The following is a 17500-nucleotide window of genomic DNA, read 5'->3' on the forward strand; positions in this document are numbered from 1 at the left end:
GACTAAAAGGGAGGAGCCTCTTGTGGCTGCAGGAGAAAGGTCCTCCCTCCCAAAGACGTTCTTCGCTGTCACAACGCCCATCATCTGTCCTTGACATTGCCTTTCCTTAGCTCGTGGTCTGACGTGAAGAACGATTGGGATCTCTGGCATACCAATAACACATTACTCTATTATTATTATTATTATTATTTTTATTATTATTATTATTATTAGCTAAGCTACAGCCCTAGTTGGAAAAATAGGATGCTATAAGCCCAAAGACTCCAATAGGGAAAAAAGAGTCCAGGTAGTATAAATGCTCAGCTTATGATTTGATTTAGGGTATTCTCTCAAGCTTTCTGGATCAAGCCATTTTAGATTGAAAGATATTTAAATAGAATAGAATTATCTTTAAAGCTTACGAAAAACATTTGATTTTTAACCCATACAAGGATTTTTAAGTACACAGGTAACTCATAATTCAGTTGTTGCTAATGTTAACGGGATAAAACAAATCATCTATCAAAGGAAGATGTTTTTATCGCTTATAGAAGTCAGTATTGGAAGTTTATCATGTCGTAAGAAGTGTACAATGCAAGCAAATATAGCATTTAGGCTACAGTAATTATTATTATTTTATCCACATATATTTCGTATTTACGTGTAGGTCTAAAGATGTCCTTTACTTGCCCATCTATGATATGATATTTATATTCTATAGAACTCCTGTTATAGATATGAAAATATAAATCGACAGGGAGACAGAGAGAAAAAGGGATAAATGAGTAGGACGTGGAATGACAAAAAAAAAAAAACGAATAAGTACTGTAGACCTATGCTACTCGAGTGCTTGATTACGTTGGGAGAGTCAATGCAAAAAAAAGTATGTTTATATATATATATATATATATATATATATATATATAAATATTCATATATGTATATATATATATATATATATATATATATATATATATATATATATATATATTTATATATATATATTTATATATATATATATATATATATATATATATATATGCATATATATATATATATATATGTATATATATATATATATATATATATATATATATATATATACTGTATATATATAATCATCTACGTATAGTGACGGAAAGACCCTAGGTTAGATTTCGCCAGTCGTCTCTATCTTAATTCAATACTTCTCCATTCATTATCTCCCATTCATAGGCCTGGGTCTCTCAACTCTTCTAGTGACTTGTGGAGCCCAGCTAAACGTTTGGTGAACTAATCTTCATCTACCCTCATCATGCTCTCTCTTATAGATTCATTTCCAATCCTTTTCTGCCATTTAACTCCCGATATCCTTCTGAGGGCTTTGTTCTCATATCTACTAAATTCATGTCTATAGAGTAATACCGTATGTCCATATTCTCATAAAATTATACTTTTTCTTAACTACAACAATTTGCTCCCTACGTACATCATGATCATGAAGATGATTCTGTCCACGATAGGGTCGTGTGCAAAATGGTTATAACGTAAATATCTAAAACAATAGTTCATTCATCCTTTTGATTTCATTTTCCCACACAAAAAGATATCTTATTATTATCATTATTATTCTTATTAGCTAAGCTACAACACTAATTGGAAAAGCAAGATGCTATAGGTCCAAGGACTCCAACATGGAAATAGCCCATTGAAGTAAAGAAACAAGGAAATAGATAGAAGAGTGTGCCTGAGTGTAGCTTACCCTCAAGCAAGAGAACTCTAACTCAAGTCAGTGGTTGGCCATTGTACAGAGGCTATGGCACCACCCAAGTGGAGAATAATTATTTATTCTAGTGTCCTAGAAGAGCTGGTAAAGAGTCTCTTCTGCCACTACGAGTCCCCGTTGACGTTGTAGGACACCTTCTGCAGGCGACCGTCGGGAAGGAGCACGTAGTAGGATCCCTGAGTGTCGTAGCCATCACGGGCTTCCTGGTGGCCGAAGTCGTTGCCCGAGTAGTCGTCCTTGACGGCGTAGTTGAAGTCGTACTTGGCTGGTTCCTGTCAGTAGAAAACAATTTCCAATCAAATGTTATAACAATGATTTTGGATTTGATTAATTTGATTTATACTTTCAACAAAATTACGAATTTAGAGTTTATTAACTTTTTCAAAGATTTCAACTTATAACTGACCTCGTGAGATGGGGGAGGGGCGTATCCATACTGGGGCTGGGAGGGGCCACCAAAGACGGCAGCCACAAGGGACAACAACAAACAAATCTGTCAGAAAGAAAACAACAGTGAATAAAAAATGTTGTTCTGATGGAATCATAAAAGTTATAGACCCTTTCAATTAGTTAAATCTCTTCTGCAGTTTCAGTATAATTACTCAAACAGAACTGTTACAGAGATTGTAACTGTATTTCAACGTAATGGTTGCTAAGCAATAAAAGTAATCCTGAATAAAAGAGAAAAAACTCTATGTAAACGGCACGTGCAAGACATGATATATAATCATTTTCGAACTAAATATAATTTTGGGAATTAAATCGATTAGAACTTGCATTAACAGCTAATCCTATTCAAAGTAAATCGTCTGAAGCGTTTTACCTTAGCGATCATGGCGAGTCTTTGGAGTGGAGTGCGATGATACAGACTTTGAACGTGGCGATATATATAGATCTAGCCCGAGACTAAGAGGGAGGAGCCTCTTGTGGCTGCAGGAGAAAGGTCCTCCCTCCCAAAGACGTTCTTCACTGTCACAACGCCCATCATCTGTCCTTGACATTGCCTTTCCTTTGCTCGTGGTCTGACGTGAGGAACGAATGGGATCTCTGGCATACCAATAACGGGTTAATCTATTATTATTATTATTATTATTATTATTATCATCATCATCATCATTATTATTAGCTAAGCTATAGCCCTAGTTGGAAAAGTAGGATGCTATAAGCCCAAAGACTCCAATAGGGAAAAAAGCCCAGTTAGTATAAATGCTCAGCTTATGATTTGATTTAGGGTATTCTCTCAAGCATTCTCTATCTAGCCATTTTAGATTGAAAGATATTTAAATAGAAATATCTTTTAAAACTTATGAAAAGCATTGGATTTTCAACCCATACAAGGATTTTCAAGTACACAGGTAACTCATAATAAAACAAACATCTATCAAAGGAAGTTGTTTTATCGCTTATAGAAGTCAGTATTGGAAGTTTATCAAGTCGAATGAAGTGTACAATGCAAGGAAATTTAGTATTTACAGTAATTATCATTATATTGTCCACATGTATTTCGTATTCACGTGTCGGTCTCTGGATCCCCCTTCCTAGCCCATCTAGGATATTATTATTATTATTATTATTATTATTATTATTATTATTATTATTATTATTATTATTATTACTTTCTGAGCTATAACCCTAGATGGAAAAGCAGAATGATATAAGCCCAAGGGCCCTAACAGGGAAAATAGCGCAATGAGGAAAGGAAACAAGGAAAAATAAAGTTTTAAGAACAGCAACAACATTAAAATAAATATTTCCTATATAAACTATAAAAATAGAAATTAGATAGAATAGTGTGCCCGAGTGTAAGCTCAAGCAAGAGAACTCTAACCCAAAACAGTCGAAGACCATGGAACAGAGGCTATGGGACTACCCATGGTTTGATTTTGGAGTAGCTTTCTACTAGAAGAGCTGCTTACTTATAGTCAATCTCTGGCACCTTCCGAATATTCTGAGCATCCTTTGCTTTCGAATCCCTACCGGGCTGTGTTGTACAGCACCAAGTGCCGGATGTGCAATTAGTTCTGGCATCCTTATTTTTTTTTTTTCTCTGTGAGGATCGGTCCCATTCGGCATTCAAACTACAAGTGCTGTTTTGCTGTGACCAATTTGTGGAATAATCTTCCTATCAAGTGGTTGAAATGATTGAACTGTAGAAACTCAAATGTGGAGTGGATACTTTGTAGTTGAGTCTTACTTCATAGTCCATTTGTTGGATTATATTTAGTTTTTTATTCATTTTATCTAGTATTTCAGTATTTGCTTCTTAATTTCTTTTTCTCGTATTAGTGTGGTATTTCCATCAAGGACTCGTGGTTTTTATAGTCCGCTTTTCTAAATAGACGCAACTTGACTTGTAATAATAATAATAATAATAATAATAATAATAATAATAATAATAATAATAATAATAATAATAATAATAATAATAATAATAATATGATGCATACTGCATCTAAAAAATCATAGTTTTTCATAACTAAAACAATTTGCTCCCTACGTACTTCCTGGTCATGAAGATGATTCTGTCTACGACAGGGTCGTGTGCAAAAGGGTCTAAACGTATATATCTAAAAGATTACTTCAATCATCTTCTCTGATTCTATTTTTCCACATAAAAATTATATCGTATTATTATTATTATTATTATTATTATTATTATTATTATTAGCTAAGCTACAACACTAATTGGGTAAGCAAGATGCTGTAGGTCCAAGGGCTCCAACATGGAAATAGCCCAGTGAGTAAATGAAACAAGGAAACAAATAGAAGAGTGTGCCTGAGTCTTGCCTAACTCAAGTCAGTGGTTGGCCATGATACAGAGACTATGGCACTACCCAAATGGAGAACAATTATTTATTCTACTGTCCTAAGAAGAGCAGCTAAAGAGTCTCTTCTACCCATACCAAGTGGAAAATAGTCACAGAATATTTACAGTGTAATAGTTGACACTAATGAAAACGATTTTATTTATTTTTGTGTTGTCAGGTGTATGAGAAAACAGGAGAACGTGTAAAGAATGTGCAAGACTATTATCAGAGAGCAATCCAATGTAGTAATATGTGGCCAGTCAAAGGACTCAATAACTCACTAGGGATAGTATCACAACGAGTGGCTGGTTCCTTACCTATCCTGCTACCTACTGAAAATAAGGTTTTCATTCTTCAGTACGACTTAATAATTAATTGCGAACTGAATTCTTTAGTTTTCGCATTGGAAACCAGCGACCTTCTCTTCTAGCATTTGGTGAAGATAATTCGAAATTAACTTTCCAGTGGTGTTAATAATCTTATTTCGCTTTTATTATGAAAACCGCAAATCACATGGACAGCAACATACCGTGAAGCTTAGAAAATGCAGAAAAAAAAACTTTGTCTGGTTAACAGAAGTTAAAACTTCATTTATTGTTTGGTAATTTTGTTTATAGAAGATCCAATTCTTATAAATACCAATTGTTATCTTAGAAACGTTTTGAGGTTTCGATTTTAATCGATAGACGGAATAAAATAGATAAATATATAGACAGGTAGATAGATTACTTGATAGATAGGAAATTAGATAGATTGATTGATAGATAGGTAGATTTATTGACAGAGAGATAGATTAAAAGAGCTTTGGTAAGGCATAACCATTATAATATACCACCCACTGAAAGGCATAGTAATATTAGGACATTAATTAAAACATTTTTCTTTTGAAAACAATAGTTTATTGACATAAATAGTTTCGTATCATCGTCCCCTAAATGCTGTAGACGTCTTAAGCATAAGAGGGCGCTGGATTGTACTGAGGCTCTCCCTCGTAAGTGACCTCAGCCACGAAACCCGAGTCCCCGTTGACGTTGTAGGACACCTTCTGCAGGCGACCGTCGGGAAGGAGCACGTAGTAGGATCCCTGAGTGTCGTAGCCATCACGGGCTTCCTGGTGGCCAAAGTCGTTGCCCGAGTAGTCGTCCTTGACGGCGTAGTTGAAGTCGTACTTGGCTGGTTCCTGTCAGCACAAGAAGATTTATTAATGCTAACTTTCAGAGGATTATTTCGGTTAGATGTTTATAAGATAAACAGTCCATTAATCAGTGGCGACTTTCATCTTTTATTTCTATATGAACTCTTTTATCATATGGTTAAATGTAAGATAAGTTACCCTACATTTATCCATATGATAAAAATAATTGAAGTTTAAATCTTCTGTGATGTTAATTACATATCGCTGGAAATATTTTATACCTACAAGAAGCATAATTCCATTCTTACCTCGTGAGTAGGTTGAGGGTCGTAGCCATAGGAAGGCTGTGAAGGAGCACCAAAGACAGTGGCAACTAAGGCCAAAGCCAAACAGGTCTGTTCGAAAAAGAAAATCCAGTATGATTAGATATGTAGGTCAAGGATCTGCAAAAAGTACTTCATTATTTCAAAGAACTATATAATCTTACGGGGTAACCATCAGACAGATAACTACTGAGATTACTGAAGTCTCAATGTTGAACTGGCTGACATAAGTCTTTTTGTAGTTCATATATGAAATATGTTTTGATGTTGTTTTTTGAATATTTTATTAATTATTTCTCATATCGTTTATTTATTTCATTTTTTGATTTCCTAACTGGGCTATTTTTCCCTGTTGGAGCATCTTGGTTTTAGAACTAGGGTTGTAGCATAGATAATGATAATAATAATAATAATAATAATAATAATAATAATAATGTTAATTATAATAATGATGATGTTGATAATAATAATAATAATAATAATAATAATAATAAGCTCATGGTTCCTATACGTGGCGTATTCCATAACAATCAATCTGAAAGAGATATCTAAGTTAATTTGTAAATCTTAATAGTAAATCCGCAATTGCTTTCATCCATTACCTTAGCAATCATGATGGGTTACAGAGGAGGACTGATGTCATGGAATGGAGTGAGCTGCTTATATACCGGAAAAGAGAAAGGAAGTCCCTTGGTTAGAGTTCTACGAAGAGTCTCCACCACTCAGGACTGGTGGTTCTTGCCGACCACTGATGATAGTCTCCAGCGAAGGTCGAGTTTATGAACAAACATATCTTGCAACGGAAAGTTGACTCGTGGATGGAATGCAATTCGTGACATAGACCTCGTTTCGACGGTCATTAACTGTCTGGACTGAGGCTTTATTGAATTCTTTGAATTTTTTTTTTTTTTTCGGAAAACCGAATATCGCCATGATCATCAAAGCTGTACTTGTCAGGGCCACCCATACTAGGTTGGTTTGCTGCGAGCGATCAGATCAAAGTCTCCCGCCATCACCAATCTGCAGTGGCCAGCGTGGTGATTATTTTTTTTTTTTATTTTTTTTTTTTTTTTGTGTGCGGAAAACTGAGTATCGCCATGATCATCAAAGCTGTACTAGTCAGGGCCACCCATATTAGGTTGGTTTGGTGTGAGCGATTAGACCAAAGTCTCCCGCCATCACCAATACGCAGTGGCCAGCGTGGTGATGGAAATGACTAAACCTTAGACAAATCCAAGATATGTCTGAGGCCTTTGTTCTGCAGTGGATTAGGAACTGCTGCATTTGTGGTTTGTTACCCGATTTTTAAGTAACGAAAAATACCTTCGTTATTCAATGACAAGAAGAATATCAAAACAGTAGACACTAGCAGTACTTAAAATCTTCGTTTGGTTGTCTTGCATAGCTGCAACGAGTCCAGATATCAACACAAGCCGTCTTATTGCTATTATAACCTTAGGCCAAGCCCCTCCGGGGTCATGAGGTCCGACGAATTTAAACCAAACTTCCTCTGAATTGGTCTTCCACAGAACCTTCTTAGAGCTAGTGGGTCCTGGTCTTCCACTATTATTATTATTATTATTATTAAATGCTAAGCTACAACCCTAGTTGGAAAAGCAGGATGCTATAAGCCCAGGGGCCCCAACAGGGAAAATAGCCCAGTGAGGAAAGGAAATAAGGAAAAAGGAAAATAGAACATTTTAGGAATAGTAACAATATTAAAATAAATATTTCCTATTTAAACTATAAAAACTTTAACAGAACAAGAGGAAGAGAAACTAGATAGAAAAGTGTGCCCAAGTGTACCCTCAAGCAAGAGAACTCTAACCCAAGGCAGTGTAAGACCATGGTACAGAGGCTATGGCACTACCCAAGAATAGAGAGCAATGGTTTGATTTTGGAGTGTCCTTCTCCTAGAAGAGCTGCTTACCATAGCTAAAGAGTCTCTTCTACCCTTACCAAGAGGAAAGCAGCCACTGAACAATTACAGTGCAGTAGTTAACCCCTTGGGTGAAGAAGAATTGTCTAGTAATCACAGTGTTGTCAGGTGTATGAGGACAGAGGAGAATCTGTAAAGGATAGGCCAGACTATTCGGTGTCTGTGTAGGCAAAGGGAAAGAACCGTAACCAGAGAGAAGGGTCCTATGTAGTACTGTCTGGCCAGTCAAAGGACCCCATAACTCTCTTGGGTTAGAGTTATCTTGCTTGAGGGTACGCTTAGAGACACTAATCTAGTAGTTTTCTGTTACTCACTTTTTTTTTCCAACGGTGTATAAGGGCCACGGATGTCTGGTTTATTATTATTATTATTATTATTATTATTATTATTATTATTATTATTATTATTTGCTAAGCTACAACCCTAGATGGAAAAGCAAGATGCTATAAGCCCAAGGGCTCCAACAGGGAAAAATAGGCCCTCTATCTTATTATTATTATTATTATTTGCTAAGCTACAACCCTAGCTGGAAAAGGAAGATGCTATAAGCTTAAGGGCTCCAACTAGGAAAAACGCCCTGTGAGAAAAGGAAATACGTTGCCTTTCATTTATCTGTTCCTTTATCTTCCCCTCTAGTATTAATTTTCAAAAGCATCGTTTCTGTCCTTCCTTCGGTTTAAGTGACTATCCTGGAGGGTACTAAGCTTTGGATGGTGTGTATAAGGTATGCAGTTATTTCTTACAGTCATACTTTCCCCATCATAAGACACTACTCTACAGTATCTTATAGTTTTATTTCAGCTGTAACCACATTGTGGAATGATCTTCCTAATAAAGTAGTTGAATCATTGGAACTTTGGAACCTGGAACATCAGAAGTTCCACAATCAGTGGAAGTTTGGAACCTGGAGCATTAGAAGTTCCACAATCATTGGAACTTTGAGATCTGGAGCATCAGAAGTTCCATAATCAGTGGAACTTTGGAACCTGGAACATCAGAAGTTCCACGGTCAGTGGAACTTTGGAACCTGGAATATCAGAAGTTCCACAATCAGTGGAACTTTTGAACCTGGAACATCAGAAGTTCCACAATCAGTGAAACTTTAGAACTTGGAGCATCAGAAGTTCCACAATCAGTGGAACTTTGGAATCTGGAATGTCAGAAGTTCCACAATCAGTGGAACTTTGGAACCTGGAGCATCAGAAGTTCCACAATCAGTGGAACTTTGGAACCTGGAACTACAAAAGTTCAACCTTTTTTAGGATGCTTTTTTGTTGAGCATGTTGACACAAGTCTCGTTTTATAGTTTATATATGACTGATCTATTTGAAAATTGTTAATGATTTTAAAATACTTCATATTTTTATTAATTTATTATATATAGTTTATTTGCTATTCCCTTATTTCCATTCCTCATTGGGCTACTTTCCCTGTTGGAGCCCTTGGACTTAAAGGCTTCTACTTTTCCAAAAAATGTTGTAGCTTGGCTAATAATAATAATAATAATAATAATAATAATAATAATAATAATAATAATGATAATAATAATAATACTTTCCCTGTTGAAGGCCTTAGATTTATAGCCTTCTATTTTTCCAAAAAATGTTGTAGCTTGGCTAATAATAATAATAATAATAATAATAATAATAATAATAATAATAATAATAATAATAATAATTTCATGTCTTTCCATTTAATTTCAATCGTCATCAGGTTAACTTCAAATGTTCTTGTTGATATATGACGACCCCGTGCATCATGAGAAATAAGTTCACACCAGACAAGGTAACAAAATGAAAGTAGGCTACTTTGTAGACTTAGAGCAACGAAAGGGTGATTAGAATTTAGAGCATTCGGTTATGTCTTCTTCCTAAATGAAGACCTTAACTGTAAAGGTTCAGAGTATATTTTTTCATGTTTATGAATAGTTATTATTATTGTTATGAATATTATTATTATTATTATTATTATTATTATTATTATTATTATTGTTGTTATTATTATTATTATTATTATTATTATATTATTATTATTATTATTATTATTATTATATTATTATTATTATTGGTTTTATTATTACTATTATTATTATTATTATTATTATTACTTGCTAAGCTACAACCCTAGTTGGAAAAGCAGGATGCTATGAGCCCAATGGCCCCAATAGGGAAAATAGCCCAGTGAGGAAAGCTAACAAGGAAAAATTAAATATTTTAAGAACTAATATTAAAATGAATATTTCCTTCATAAACTATAAAAATTTATCAAAACAAGAGGGAAAGAGATTAGATAGAATAGTTTGCCCTAGTGTACTCTCAAGCAATAGAGCTCTAAACCAAGACAGTGGAACACCATGGTACAAAGGCTATGGCACTACCCAAGACTAGAGAACAATGGTTTGATTTTGGAGTGTCCTCCTAGAAGAACTGCTTACCATAGCTATAGAGTCTCTTCCACCCTTGTATCAGTCGGCGTCACACATCTAATCTCTTCATAGAGTGGCATGTTTTTAAACCGTCTAAATATGCAACGTTGCAGTCAGCACTGTTTGTTTGACAGCTTAAATTCCAGCTGTTACCAAGTTGTGGAATGATCCTCCTAATCGGGTAGTTGAATCAATAGAACTTGAAAAGTTCAAAGTTGGAGCAAATGTTTTTATGTTGACCAGGCTGACATGAGTCTTTTTATTGTTTATATATGACATATCTGTTTTTGACGTTGTTAGTAGTTTATATAGGAAATATCTGTTTTGACGCCGTTACTGTTTTTAGAATGATATATTGTTAATTTATTCTCATCATTTATTTATTTCCTTATTTCCTTTCCTCACTGGGCTATTTTTCCCTGTTGGATCCCTTGGGCTTATAGCATCTTGGTTTTCCAACTAGGGTTGTAGCTTGGCTTGTAATAATAATAATATTAATAATAACTAGCTAACGCGATGCGTCATAAATAACGGCTAAATAGTTAGATAGATAAGCACACATACACCCACACAGATTCAATCCTTCTCACCCATTCCCCCTTTCCTAACTACTTGAGGTACCACCTCCTACCAGAGTATGACTATTCCCTTTCCTCCCCTACTTAATGGATGGAGAGAGACCGAGTAATTTTGACCATACCATTCAGCGTGACAGGAAAGGTATATATATATGTAATTTATATATATATATATATATATATATATGTATATATATATTTATATATATATATATATATATATATATATATAATTTCAGACACTTGCTATTCATTATGTCCTTTGTAATATAAAAGACTCAGCAAGCTGTGTACAACACCATAATATCTTGATGATAATGAAATGAAGCTAGATGTAAGTAACTTTATACATACCGTATCTTAAAACTATTATTTCCAACGTGTTATAACTCAGTAATCTATGTGATGCATTTTCATGACAGATAAATCAACTATAAAAGATACTTCACTTTCTTAGCTATATAACATAAAAACCTTTTATAATACAGTATAGCTCTTTAATAAAATCAATATTAAATAACATCTGTATGTTATAATGCTTCAGACCAGCTTTTTATTATTATTATTATTATTACTAGCTAAGCTACAACTCTAGTTGGAAAAGCAAGATGCTATAAGCCCAAGGGCTCCAACAGGGAAAAATAGCCCAGTGAGGAAAGGAAATAAGGAAATAAATAAATGATGAGAATAAATTAACAATATATCATTCTAAAACAGTAACGGCGTCAAAACAGATATTTCCTATATAAACTACTAACAACGTCAAAAACAGATATGTCATATATAAACAATAAAAAGACTCATGTCAGCCTGGTCAACATAAGAACATTTGCTCCAACTTTGAACTTTTGAAGTTCTACTGGTTCAACTACCCGATTAGGAAGATCATTCCACGGCTTTTATGTAATACAGAATTATTTTCACACTTATACCTTCGAACAAAGAGCATTATGGATTCTTTCTTAGGTACATTATATATTCAATCAGGGTTTTGAATTAATTCATGACATTCTTATTATGAAGCATTATGTAACATCATCGTTTTAACTGTAGTTTACACTGCACGGTAGAGTTGCCAGATTTCTTAAATGAGAAAAGGCTAACTTCTAATCAAACGCAGCTTTAAAAGGCCAACCTATTAGTAGAAAAAGGCCAAAAATATAGTATTTGAGGCCCACCTTTTATTCATGAGATTACCAAAAGCCAACCAATTTAAAAAAGGCCAAATTTGAGGTTGTTTGGCCTGAAAAAGGACACCGTGGCAACCCTGCTGCACGGTATTAAAGGTGATTGAGGATTTTCCTACTTGAAGACTGAGTTCTGTTGGGAAGAACTTATAAAGGTTTATAGAAAAGCCTTTTATAGATATATACATATATATATATATATATATATATATATATACCTGTATATATATATATATATATATATATATATATATATATATATATATATATATATATATATATATATATATATATATATATATATATGATATTCATTGAACAGAAGCAACATGTAATATCATTTTCGGTGTAATCTTAGAATTTGCACCCAGAGCGCTCGTGAGTTTTGAGGTTAAACTGCCACAGGAAACAGGAGGAAATTACGGTCAAGTGGATGATGAAAGTAAAATACTGGTAATGCTGACGTAGCATTATTACATTCCTCAACTTCAAGCTACTAAAATTGATATTTTTTTTATCATTCTCTTCATAGATCGCATTAGAATAGATTTATTAGGCGTAGTTCAGTGAGATATCTTCGTGAAATTGACATTCGATAGGCGTGGTGTCAGGACAAGCAAATTTAGTCATTCTATAATTCCTAAATTGTTCTTGCTGAATATATATATATATATATATATATATATATATATGAATATATATATATACACACACTAGTGTATCCGAACCGTCAAAAAAAAAAGTCTAAATATTTAGATAGATACACACTCGCACAAACACACAGGTTCCAAGTGTAGCCCTCCTGCTTCCCCCTCTCACCAAGGTATGAGTACTTCCTCTCCCCCCTGAGCATGACAGGAATGATATATATATATATATATATATATATATATATATATATATATATATATATATATATATATATATATATATACACACACACATATATATATATATATATATATATATTTATATATATATATGTGTGTGTGTGTGTGTGTGTGTGTGTGGATGGGTGGGTGGGCGTACGTGTATGTATTCACTTCATGGCGATATTTACTTTCTTCAAGAGACGCAGCTTTCATTTCATAAATGACATTACATCTTTGTTGCGTCATCAAGAGCATGCTTCCCCCTCCCCTCTGCCCCCCCCCCCCCCAGAACGTTTGAGAAGGGAGAACTCTTCCCCATGTGTCTAAGCAAATAAATAGGTAATGTTCTAAGGCATCTAAGCAATCGGTATTTTGATAACCAAGCAATGGATGTAACGAGTCAAGATATTGGCGCGGTTTAAAGTTAACGCAGCTGATATAAGTATATATCAATATTAGCGTGATTATGGTTTTTAACGGTAATATATTGCTTGGGGAGATACCAGCGGTGAATGATACTGCTGAATGCTTGAGTGAAAAGATGTAAGTGTGAGGAAGAAATATAAGTAGGATAAGTAGGAATTTTACAAAGCAAAAATAAAAAGGGGATGCAATCTTGGCGTGATTGTATTTGCTTGGTAAACTTCCTGATTAAAGCCTTTTAACCCAACTAGTGTTATAGCTTAAGTAATAATAATAATAATAGTAATTTGCTAGACAGTATATTTAGATTATTATTTGAGAACTAAACCAGACATGGAGAGAAGTAACTCGGCATTAATTTCACAGCGAAGTTGCTGGGATAGACACAGCCTATCCCAACCAATCACAGCCACGGGAACTTTCCCGCGCGTTCGATTTCAGCCAATCAGCATCAGCGAAGCCTCTCTCTCCAATCTCTAGTAACTCTACCATCCATGCTTATCAACCAGCGTCACTTGATAGTCCCGGCGCGTTTAAATTCGTGTTCCCTCTTATTTTGACGATTATTTTGTGATTATTTCATTGCCGAGTGCTAATGACTCACTAGAAACATGGCATCGAGTGACAGTGATGTTCTAGTTTAAATAGAGCTATTTGAAGTAGCGTTAGTGATGTTATTAACGTGATAAGTGAAACAGAAGTGCACTCGAGAATTCGCAAGTTTCAATATGGCGGAAGTAATGAAGTGAAAATACCTGAATTTGTGATTATTTCATTGCCGAGAGTTATTTAATCACTAGAAACATGGCATCGAGTGACAGTGATGTTCTAGTTGAAACAACAGTGTTAATGATGTTATTAACGTGATTACTGAAACAGAAGTGCCCTCGAAGAATTAGCAAGTTTCAATATGGCGGGAGGAATGAAGTGAAAATACCTGAATTTGTGATTATTTCATTGCCGAGAGTTATTTAATCACTAGAAACATGGCATCGAGTGACAGTGATGTTGCAGTTGAAACAACATTGTTAATGATGTTATTAACGTGATTAGTGTAAATAAAAGTGCATTCGAAGAATTAGCAAGTTTTAATATGGCGGCATTGATTGATTGATTGATTTAAAGTTTTTAGGCATCCTACAATCAATATTTGAATGTTTGATCATAACGGAGGCCGTAGGAATAGGGAATTTGAAGGGGTGTCTGTAGGTGTTGTTGCACTTTGTGTTGGTGATACACCAAGCACCATAATGTTGGTGATAAACCTAGTTTGGGTTTGTTGGGGACAAACTTAGTAGCATAGGGGGTTTTAGTGATAAACTTTGTACCATAGGGTGTTTTGGTGATAAACTTTGTACCATAGGTAGTGTTGGTGATAAACCAACTACAATAGGGTTTGTTGATGACAAACTTAGTAGCATAGGGTGTTTTGGTGATAAACTTTGTACCATAGGTAGTGTTGATCATATACGTAGTGTTACATTGTGCCGATCATAGGTGCAGTACCATAATAATTGTTGGTGGTATTTCATTTAACATTACTGGTGATAAACATGTAAAGGGTGGGTTGGTGATAAGACCAATGCCATAGTCTGTTGGTGATAGACGTAGTACCATAGTTATTTTTGGTGATAATTCTGTTATTATAATGTCTAAGGGGATAAAATGAATGCCACAGTCATTGTTGGTGATAGGCCTAGTACTGCTGGGTATGTTAGTGTAGACATAATGCCACAACCTATTGATGGTGTTTCCAATAAATATTTAGAGAGTATTTTTTAATATATAAACTATACAGACTTTAAAGAACCAAAGACAGAATATTGAAGAGGTGTAAAGTACACAAGTTAATGACTAAAGTGATTAAAACTTTTGAAGACAAACCAGAAATTGCATCAACTCATTTGAGGGCAACAGATTACAGGACGCAGACTGCAAGGAGATGAAGCAGGACGCGTGGAGGGGTGAGTGTTACCATAAACGTTAACAAATGTAGAAATTATCATTTCTCATTTGTTCATCGCTGTTCTGATTACCATTTCTGAAATCTGTTGTTTATTGATGTATGGTTTCATCTCATTCATTATACTATAACATAGGAGTAAATTTTCTAACTTTATCAGCGTTATTATATGATATTGTTTTACTTTTTGAAATTTGTTGTTTGTTGATGTTTTCATCTCATTCATTATACCTGTTAGGAATAAGTTTTCTAACTTTATGAGCGTTATTAAAACATTATTTTACTCATAACTTATTCATACTACGCGCTCTAGGCATCATTTAACGTTGTTTAATGCATTTTAATTACTAGGTAACTCTTGGATTGTATACATATTTTTATTTATTTTACAGAAAATGTACTGAGAAACTGTAGTTTTTCAGACATACGTCAAATCATTTTATGCACATAAGCCTAATGTAAAACCGTTAAGCTTTCAGTGCTAACAGTCCTTTCGGTATCTTAGATACTAAATGGTTTATGGAATTATAAATATTACGATATTTTAAACTCGTTTGTTTTACTTGAGTTTTCTTAATTGTGGTGGGGAAAAAATTTACTGTTTTTAACGTGTGGAATTCCGATATCAAATTTATACAATTTAGTAGGATGGGTGTATGTATGTATGTATATATATGTGTGTATATATATATATATATATATATATATATATATATATATATATATATATATGTATGTATGTATGTATGTATATATATGTATGTATTTATATATATATATATATATATATGTATTAATATATATGGATATATATATATATATAAATACATACATACATATATATATATATATATATATATATATATATATATATATATATATATATATATATATATGTATGTATGTATATATATGTATGTATTTATATATATATATATATATATATATATATATATATATATGTATGTATTAATATATATGTATATATATATGTATGTATGTATTTATATATAAATATATATATATATATATATATATATATTAATATATATATATATATATATATATATATATATATATTTATATATATATATATATATATATATATAGACAGATTCTTAGTCAGATTGATTAAAAGATAGTTGGAGATATATAGACAAATAGATTCAAAGAGCTTTGGTAAGGAATACCCATTATATTATACCAACCCCTATACAATTTTGTATTAGGATCCTAAGAGGAATTAGTTCACCAACGTTTAGCTGGGCTCCACAAGGTACTAGAAGAGTTGGAAGATCCAGGCCTACATGGCTGAGGACTATGAAGCGTGAAGTAGATGATAAAATATGGATTTAAAACCTTAAGATAGAGATGACTGGCGAAATCTAACCTAGGCCTTTTGCGTCAATAGGCGTAGGAGGAAATGATGATAGAGTATTAGGATATTGTTAACTAAAACATTTTTTTTTTCTTTTAAAAACAATGGTTTATTGAAATAAATAGTTTCGTATCATCGTCCCCTAAATGCTGTAGACGTCTTAAGCGTAAGAGGGCGCTGGATTGTACTGAGGCTCTCCCTCGTAAGTGACCTCAGCCACGAAACCCGAGTCCCCGTTGACGTTGTAGGACACCTTCTGCAGGCGACCGTCGGGAAGGAGCACGTAGTAGGATCCCTGAGTGTCGTAGCCATCACGGGCTTCCTGGTGGCCGAAGTCGTTGCCCGAGTAGTCGTCCTTGACGGCGTAGTTGAAGTCGTACTTGGCTGGTTCCTGTCAGGAGAAGACAATTTACAATCAAATGTTTTAACAATGATTTTGGATTTGATTAATTTGATTCATACTTTCAAAATAATTATGAATTTAGAGTTTATTAACTTTTTCTAAGATTTCAATTTAGGAGATATTCATTTTAATGTTACTGTTTTTAAAATATTTAATTTTTCCTTGTTACCCTTCCTTACTGGGCTATTTTCCCTTATGGAGCCCCTGGGCTTATAGTATTCTGCTTTTCCAACTAGGGTTATAACTTAGCAATTAATAATAATAATAATAATAATAATAATAATAATAATAATAATAATAATGATAATAATAATATATAATAA

At 33.7% G+C, this 17500-nt stretch overlaps 2 protein-coding genes across 2 annotated transcripts in view; both read right to left on the bottom strand.

The window, feature by feature from the left end:
* Positions 1-5496: 5496 nt before the first annotated feature.
* LOC137649912 (pro-resilin-like) lies at positions 5497-6623 on the bottom strand. Its single transcript, XM_068382851.1, has 3 exons — positions 6612-6623; positions 5995-6081; positions 5497-5731 (listed from the first exon to the last, which is right to left on the bottom strand). Exons 1-3 carry the CDS (start codon positions 6621-6623, stop codon positions 5501-5503), a joined length of 330 nt encoding a protein of 109 aa, XP_068238952.1. The 3' UTR covers positions 5497-5500.
* A 10311-nt stretch (positions 6624-16934) lies between these two features.
* LOC137649913 (pro-resilin-like) overlaps positions 16935-17500 on the bottom strand; it is a 1282-nt gene continuing 716 nt past the window's right edge. Inside the window, exon 3 of the mRNA XM_068382852.1 lies at positions 16935-17165. Within this exon, the coding sequence (XP_068238953.1) occupies positions 16935-17165 (231 nt within the window). The remainder of the gene's footprint in view (positions 17166-17500) is intronic.

Source organism: Palaemon carinicauda, chromosome 11 (assembly GCF_036898095.1).
Source record: "Palaemon carinicauda isolate YSFRI2023 chromosome 11, ASM3689809v2, whole genome shotgun sequence".
NCBI lineage: Eukaryota > Metazoa > Arthropoda > Malacostraca > Decapoda > Palaemonidae > Palaemon > Palaemon carinicauda.